At 39.8% G+C, this 8,979-nt stretch overlaps 1 protein-coding gene across 1 annotated transcript; it reads left to right on the forward strand.

Moving 5' to 3' along the window:
* Positions 1 to 4,811: 4,811 nt before the first annotated feature.
* On the forward strand, positions 4,812 to 8,198 carry LOC101295031 (pentatricopeptide repeat-containing protein At5g48910-like). The gene is made up of 2 exons (XM_004295822.1): positions 4,812 to 5,008; positions 6,083 to 8,198. Exons 1-2 carry the CDS (start codon positions 4,812 to 4,814, stop codon positions 8,073 to 8,075), a joined length of 2,190 nt encoding a protein of 729 aa, XP_004295870.1. The 3' UTR covers positions 8,076 to 8,198.
* Positions 8,199 to 8,979: the final 781 nt, after the last annotated feature.

Consider the following 8,979-nt stretch of genomic DNA (forward strand, 5'->3'; position numbering starts at 1 on the left):
CGTTGAAGGTCATTAAAACTAAATTGAACTTTTGAAAGCCTTAACGATCACCAAATCATATGAAATTTTGTAGAGGTGATCTACTCATATAGACCTAAGATATGAACGGTGGAGATGTAAAATTATAATCGGGAAGTTGGTGTAATGCCCTATCCCTATAAATGGCTTAAAATAGGGATCCCTCATTGGAAGGGCCCTGATTATATATATCAACATCATCACAAAATCATCATCAACAACTTCATACCATCGTCACAGACTTTAGCCGACGAAAATAAATTCTTTAGCCGACGAAAATAAAATTTAGCCGACGAAGGAAAATTTCGTCTTTAGCCGACGAAAAATTGATTCATCGGCCTGTTTTTTTTTTCGTCGGCTAAAGTCTTTCTTCTGGTAGTGTGTCATGGGGTTGAGGAACCATTTTTGAAATTGGGTTTTCATCAACCCCATGATTATGTCACAAAGTAACATCAAGGTTGCCTTTTGGATTTGAAAAGATGTTCAGTGGTTTGATATTTGATCATCATTCTGTGATATGATCTCGATTTGTACCAATGAATTTAAAAGGTCTGATGAAAAGCCTAGAAATATGGGGGACACATGATTGAAATTTCCATTCAAAATATTGGTGCTCCCTCTATTTTTGAGGTTGAGGAACCATTTTTGATTGGGTTTCACGTTGTCCTGGTGGCATGAATTTTGAGGGGTTTCTTGTTTCATCAGTTTCTTAATTATTGTTACAAAGTAGCAATAGTGTCTAGGTTGCCATTTGATCCCATTGGAATAAGGCTTCGTATTTGAAAGTTTCGAAAAAACTAGTTGGATTTGGTCCTTGAAAGGTTGCCTTTGTGATTTAAAGAATTGAAATTGTTGCCTTGTCGGTTTTATCTTATAAAGATTTATGCCTTGGGGGAGATTATGTTCAGCTTGGGTTTCCAACCAACAAGCCATTGAGGCAATAGTTGGGGATAATGCTCATATTTGTTGCCTTATGAGTTTATGTCAATACAATTGTTGCAGCTTTCATGTGATTTTTGCCCAGCATGAGGTTTCAATAAAGAGATAAATAACATTGTTGCCTTATAAGGAAAGATTAGACACATGCTTTTGTGATAGTGATTGTAGGTTGCCATTCCCTGAATCACAAGCTTTTCATCTTGCAAGGATGTTCACTGACCATTGTCCTCTTCAATTCTGATCATTCTCTTTACTCAGGTACCTCAGTTTAGAACTAAACTCCCTTTTCGATTTCATGCTATGTGGATGCACCATGATACTTAAAATGATTTTGTTTTTGAGACTTGAATAAAGAGATTGGTTTTGTTTCTAAGACCTGAGTTCATTTGGTTCCCAAGCTAGGGTAAGATTTAACTTAAGCTGTAATTCTATTGTCGAGGCTCATATTGTCATTGAGAATCTCTACCTTGGAATTTGCTCATCTCTTCATATGTTAAAAACAAACTTTTGGAAGTGGCTCTTGGTACCTATAAACAAATGGGCAAAAACAAGATTTGACCAGATAATCTCACTTATGGTGAGAAATTGGATATAGATTCTGGGAGGAGGTACATAAGTCCATTGTGGAATGTATACTGTGATTTCCTTTGAATGTAATATCGATATCCCTTGATCTTGCATTGGCCATGTCGGGGAGATCATGGTATACAATTAAGGGCTCCAATTATAAAAGTCAATCACAGCTGATCACACTCCTGATTGGAGGCCGCGGGACGTTGCAACATTTGATTGATAGGCATAAGGTCTTATGGCTAGCTCTGTTGCGTAACGAAGGCTTATGGTAGTACTCTTTGTCTCATTAAGATGACTCTTCAGTTACATATTGTACGTAGTTTAAATTTTGGAGGCTATATGGTTACTCAGAACTCGGTATTTGATATGTACTGCAAGGTAAATTTGATGTTTAATGGTTTGATATTTGATCATCCTTCTGTGATATGATCTCGATTTGCCCATTTGATTTGACTCGGTAAATTTACAAGGCATTTGTGAAATCTCAATTCGAAATATTGGTGCTCCCTCTATTCATGGGGTTGAGGAACCATTTTTGATTGGGTTTCATGCTGTACTGGCCATGAATTTTGAGGGGTTATTTCATCATCCCAGACTTATTGTTACAAAGCAACATCAAGGTTTCCATTTGATCCCATCGAAATAAGGGTATCTGAAAGTTTCGGAATTAAAGACTAGTCGGAATTTGTTCCTAAAAGTTTGCCTCTGAGATTTTTAGCATTGTTGGGGGAGACTAATGAAGTTGTATCTCAAAAGGTTGCCTCTGAGATTTAAAGCATTGTTGGGGGGGAGACTAATGAAATTGTTGCCTTGTCAGTTTATCTTATAATGCATTTTCTATTGGGCTTTAGTTCTTCTTCCCTCACTGTAGCCATTAAGTTAGGGACGGAGATGCATGGTTCTACAATAAGTTGGGTGTTGTTTTAATTGTGTGATCCAGTGGTACTTTAGTTCAGTCTGCATTAACTTCTTTGAATTTGGATCATTCTCTGATGGTAGCAGGAAATTGAACTTTTTGTTGGTTAGATAGTTGGATGGCATGTGTGAAGCTTTTTGTTATTTCATGTGGATTTGCATAATGCATTTTAGTGGGACAGATGCACTACTTGGAAGTTGGAAGAGCTTCTTTTCTCGGAAGTTTAATGCGAATCATGGTGCTTCTGTGTGTTATTATTAATCTATTATAGTTGAAGTCACAAATAATCTGAAATTTTTGCCTCTTATAATGCTAGTTTCTCTTTCGAAGGCTGTTGGTATTGCATTCAACGAAAGCTTGTATGAAGGCTACCCTGTCCAGTAACATGAAGGGATATATCATGGTAAAGTTCCCCAAACCAGTTGAGATATATACCCTTCAATGCTAAAAGCTTCTCAGGCATGTGAAATCTCAATTATTTCATAAACTTTAATGCATGCCTTTCTGGATACGGGGATTGTCTTCCCAACAGCTTGAAGTTTATTGGTTGGGGTAGGTGTGAGTTGAAATATTTTCCCTCCAATTTTTAACCAAAGGAACTTATTGTGCTCAATATGCTTTCATCACACAGCTGGGAAAAGGATTAGTTGAGGTACTTCATACTCTTTTCATCTCTTGTTATTTTGAAGAGGTTTTGTGTAAAAATTGGGCACCCTGATTGGAATAGCGAAACTGTCAATTAGCGCCCTTTGTTCTTGTTTAGCCAACTTGGTCCTATAACTTTTTGAAATAAGCTATTGTACATGCCTGCCTTCATCAATATCTTAGGGTTCCATCCATCTATTTGTTTTAAAAGGCCATTTCAGATGGTTGGAACTAGGGTGTGCATACACAATTTCGCTATTTCAATTGGATAAGTTGAGTTGCAAATGTTGCTATTATGCTTTGTATCACAGCATTTGACCAAGGTGATGTCTCTAAACTTTGACAACTGCAAATTCCTGAAAAAAGTCCCCAACTTATCTGGAATTTAAAACATTGAGTCCTTGCAGGTTAATGTACAAGCGTTGTGGAGGTTGATCCTAGTGTTGGATTCCTTGAAAAAGTTGTCACATTGGATTTTAAACGAAGCTCTAACCTGATAAAATTTCCAACAAGAGTTTGCTGGACATCTCTAAGAGATTTAGTTCTTCTTGATTGCAAAAGGCTCAAGAAGTTCCCAGAAATTGTGGACAAGATGGAATCTTTAGAAATTTATGCAATTGGGAGGTACGGGCATAAAAGAATTGCCACCATCAATTCGATATCTCAGTCAAGATTCACATATACGTCTGGATAGATGTCCAAACCTTTTAAGTCTTCCAAGAAGTGTATATGAGTTGCAAAATCTTCATCTTCTTGGTCTGAACTACTGTCCAAAACTTGTCACTCTTCCAAGATAACGTCAGAAGTTTTATCTAGAGCAGAATCACTGCCACTGGCGCTCATGTATTTATCTTTTGAAGGGTGCAATTTATTTTCAGACATCGATTTATCTGTTGGTCTTCATTGCGTGTCCACATTAAAGAATCTTGTTTTATCAGGAAGAAGTTTTGCTAGTCTTCCCAAGGGCATTAGGAAATTTGTCAACTTGAAGTCTCTTAAATGGTGTGGTTGCGAGAGGCTTCGACCGATTATAGAACTTCCACCATTTAACAAGATTCATTGAAGTGGCCGCCTGCATATCATTGGAAGCATTTTTTCTGTTGTCAGATATACTAGAGAGTAAGGACTCTTGAATCGTTTATAAGATGGACTTGTCTAATTGTCATAGACTTCGTGATTTTTTGTGCTTGGACGTATCAAAGTCGGAAATGTATTACTGAATGAGGTCTTTCTCTGCTCCCCTCTCTCTGTCTCACCAACGTAATGTCTATATCTTATTACATGTTAATAGGATGGCACATGATGTAGTTACCATTACCGTTCTATGTTACAGGTGGAGTACTACTTGTTTGAGGTTTTACTTCCAATAAATAAGTTTTGAAGTGGTTAAACTATCAGAAGGATGTAGGGGTCGTTGTTGATGAAGATCAAAGGGATACCATATGCGAAATGTTGATTGAAACCGTTCAGCATTTCATATCATTGGGTGCAGGATTGTCTCTATGTGCTGTATATGGAATCACAAAAAAGTTTGGTGGTTATTGTAATTTTGGCACCATCGTTGAGATTAATGAACTTTCCATGGAGTATTTTCATATCAAGTGAGGCAGAGTAAGCTCATGTCTGGCTAAACTATATTCCATTAGCTGATGGCATCAAGTCGAGGTTGGATGAAGAGAGGCCATTAGTGTCTTATTTGTGTCGAGCTGTCTTTCATCACATGCATGGCAAAGGTTTGCTGTTTACAAGCTGGGGTGTTCACCTGGTTGGTCTGCCTCGTGATGGTGGTGATCAAGATGAAGAAGATGACAGTGATCATCGCCATGAGCAAGAGCAATCGATTTCCTTGTCCACAGAAGCAACAAATAATCTCCAAATGACAGCCGCAATAATGAAGATGAAGATGATGATGATGAGGTGTGTAGCTGCTTCATCTCATCATCTGTACACGCTTCTTAACCTGCTGCTTCCCAGAAAATTAGGAAAACTATACTCATGGATAGTCGTCTTCGCTTGCAGCATCAGAGGATTAAATATGGTTTGTTGGACTAATATCGTTCAATAACTGTTTGTTTTCCAGTAATATATATTGGCCAAGAGCAAGATGAGAGACATTTCAAATTCCTTGATGAATACACAGGCACTCATTCCCTGAGACATTGAAATGGTGCAGGCCTGCAGGGTGTTGTTTAGGGTGAGTTGTCAAGTCAAATAAATTTTACATATTTCGACATGATTATATTTTATGGTATGGAACTCATAGAAGAAAATTCACTCAAGCATCAGTTTTTGATAGATCTGTTTATCTCCTGATTGCATATATATATATATATATATGAGACAGGATGAGAGGTGAATGGTTGGTGTCAGGATGAGAGGTGAATGGTTGGTGTCAGGATGTTCTACATGCACTGAACCTCCAAAGGAAAATGTTATACCCAAGCAGTGCATGGTACAGGTATCGGCATGTTCAACACTAGCTGTGTTAAATCCAATTATCTTACTTTTGAGGTTATTTACTCATTTTCCAATATAGAATGGAAGCAAACTCTTTGGCTTCTAGGAAATAAAGGCACCTCTTCTTCTTTCATTTTACATTCATGGACACTCAGACATCTTTAGGAGCAGTGAGGATACACCTGTGATATTTCATCAAGCATCTTGGATACGACTCAAAAACCGCATCAGAGACTCAAATTGGTGCTTGGATGAACTTGTGGTTTTTTTTTGTTTTTTAGAATCCTTGATGAACTTGTTAAGGTTCATTACTGCGATGATTCAAAGGAACAAATGATGGGCCCAATTTTCTACAAGGTGGATTCCGCAGAGACATGATATAGAGAGGCATTGAATTTATGGTGAAGCATGAGAGCTGAGATCGAAGATGAAGGAGAGCACTTGCAATATCGTATGTCACTCCGCAGTGACACTAGATATTGCCTAGCTAAACGTCTCTTCTAGCTTGGGCTGCAAGAAGCTTGGTTTTCTTAGACGCAAGAGCATAACCCACCGCCACAAAATAAAATTCATCCTGGCTCGTCTTTACCCTCACAACCACGCCAAGCTCACTCACCTCCTCCTACGATGCACCTCCCTCCTCACAACCCGCCACCTCTTCCAAATCCAATCCCACCTCACCACCAACCCCATCCCCTCCATCGACCCCAACATCCTCGCCGTCAAGCTCATCGCCGCCTTCGCTCACTTGGCCAACACCCGCCACTTGTCCCTCATTTTCCGCCACTTCCTCGAAACCCCCAACATCTTCGCCTACAACGCCCTCCTCAAAGCCTTTGCCCAAAACAACGACTGGCACCACACCATTCTCTACTTTAATTCCCAACTGCTTTCGCCTAATGCCCCCACCCCGGATGAGTACACCTTCACCTCTGTGCTCAAGGCCTGCGCCGGCCTTCTCCGGGTGACCGAGGGTGGGAAGGTCCACTGCCTTGTCACTAAATTCGGTTGCGAGGAGAATCTCTTTGTAAGAAACTCGCTTACTGACATGTATTTTAAGTTCGGGAAGGTTGGGGTTGCACAGAAGCTGTTCGACGAAATGCGTGTGAGAGATGTGGTTTCGTGGAACACGTTGGTTGCTGGGTATTGCGTCAGTGGGGAGGTTGGTGAGGCTAGGAGGGTGTTTGACGGCATGGTTGAGAAGAGTTCGTTTTCTTGGTCAACGATGATCAGTGCCTATGCCAAGTTGGGGGAGTTGGAGGAAGCGCAGCGGCTTTTTGATGCGGTGCCGCAGAGGAATGTGGTTTCGTGGAATGCAATGATTGCTGGGTATGCACAGAATGAGAAGTATGATGAGGCGGTTGGGTTGTTTAGGGAAATGCAAGAGTGTGGGTTGGCGCCGAATGATGTTACGCTGGTTAGTGTGTTGTCTGCTTGCGCTCATCTTGGGGCGCTTGATTTGGGGAAGTGGATTGATAGGTTTATAAAGCGAAGCGGGATGGACTTGGGCCTGTTTTTGGGGAATGCGTTAGCGGATATGTATGCCAAGTGCGGCTGCATAACTGAAGCTAGGCGGGTTTTCAACAACATGCAGGAGAGGGATGTGATATCATGGAGTATTATCATCACTGGGTTGGCCATGAATGGGCATGCTGATCAAGCTTTCGAGTGTTTTGATAAGATGATTGAACATGGGTTGAAGCCGAATGAAATTACGTTTATGGGCTTATTGACAGCATGTACTCATGCAGGTCTGGTTGACAAGGGACTTGAGTATTTTAATATGATGGAGAAAGCATTTGGAATATCTCCCAAGATTGAGCATTATGGATGTGTTGTTGATCTTCTCAGCCGTGCCAGTCGCCTTGCTAAAGCAGAGGATATGATCAATTCCATGCCTATGAAGCCTAATGTTATAGTCTGGGGTGCATTGCTTGGTGGTTGTCGGACTTATAAAGACACTGATAGAGGGGAGCGTGTTGTTCGGCGGATTTTAGAACTAGATTCTGAGCACTCTGGAAGCTACATTTACCTTGCAAACCTGTATGCTTCAATGGGAAGGCTTGATGATGCAGCACAGTGTAGACTGAGAATGCGAGATAAAGGCGTAACAAAAACACCTGGCTGCAGTTGGATAGAGGTGGATCACATTGTTTATGAATTCTTCATGGGAGATTTATCACATCCCCAGTCAGACAAAATATATTCAATGATTAGGGAACTGAGGTGGAAAATGAAGCTAGCGGGATACAAACCAAGGACAGATTTGGTGCTCCAGAACATAGACGAAGAAGAGAAAGAGGATGCTTTATCTGTTCATAGTGAGAAGCTGGCCATTGCATTTGGGCTTATCAGTACTAGTCCAGGAACTACAATTCGAATTGTAAAGAACTTGCGAATTTGTAATGACTGTCATGACGCGACAAAGTTAATCTCCAAAATTGTTGAACGAGAGATTATCGTACGAGACCGCAGTCGCTTCCATCATTTCAAAGATGGTAAATGTTCTTGCAATGACTACTGGTAGGTGGTACTTGGTAGCATAGAAAAAGTAAAAAAAAAATTAGGGGAACAATATTTCTCCAATTTGTTGCAGTAGTTGTCATTCAATATCACAATATCATTTCTATGCATCTGATTTATTTCTTCCCAAGCTTCCATCTCCTTAATATCTAACAATATTTAAAGTGTTTCAAGACAATAATTCTTTAGTAATCAAAAGTAAAACTACCTGTCAATTTTTTTTATTTACATCCATTCTGCAGCCTGGACCACTGTCATCATCATCTGGACAGATTTGGACCATCTTTACCAAACACTGCAAGTTTGGCCTTTCTTGGTATGCACTTTAGCGGTTTAATCTTAACCCTTGATGTTGAATCCAAGATTCCAAGGGTATGGGATAAGGAAGTCCTTGTCACCAAGCAAGGACCATCCCCACAAACTCAAAACAACTACTGTTGGCACAGGTCTCTACTCAATTTGGGATTTGCCGGAAGAATCACAAATCCCTAGAGCTCATGACGAATTGACGATTCGGCTTCAAAAGTTCAACTGCTGTGAATTTTTGATGAGAATGTTTCTACAGTATGGTGTTGCTGTTATACATGTCTTCCTCATAACTGTTTGTTAGTTTTCTTATTTCTTATGTGTGTGTGTATATGTTTTCTTGGCTAACGATGTCCTTATTTATTTTTACGGTTCAGATTTCCACTTTAGACCAACTTTTCGTTTGAATTTTCACATATTCACCGTCTAGTCTTTAGGTACTAACGTGTAGATCATTTCTGTAAATTTTCAGCCAATTTGGTTCTCATTAAGCCACTCAAACTCGATTAAACCAATGGACGAACTGAATTCTGTCGAACTTGAACCGTTCATGTTTATAACAGAAAAACACAGTTTTGAGAATTTGTAGTTTGATAGCTGCA

Source organism: Fragaria vesca, linkage group LG3 (assembly GCF_000184155.1).
Source record: "Fragaria vesca subsp. vesca linkage group LG3, FraVesHawaii_1.0, whole genome shotgun sequence".
Lineage (NCBI taxonomy): Eukaryota > Viridiplantae > Streptophyta > Magnoliopsida > Rosales > Rosaceae > Fragaria > Fragaria vesca.

Bases quoted from the DNA above. Each gene is read 5' to 3' on its own strand.
- LOC101295031 (XM_004295822.1), top strand. From the start codon at position 4,812: ATGCATGGCAAAGGTTTGCTGTTTACAAGCTGGGGTGTTCACCTGGTT. The intron at 5,009-6,082 runs GTGTGTAGCTGC...TGGTTTTCTTAG, and splicing joins ATGAAGATGATGATGATGAG to ACGCAAGAGCATAACCCACC.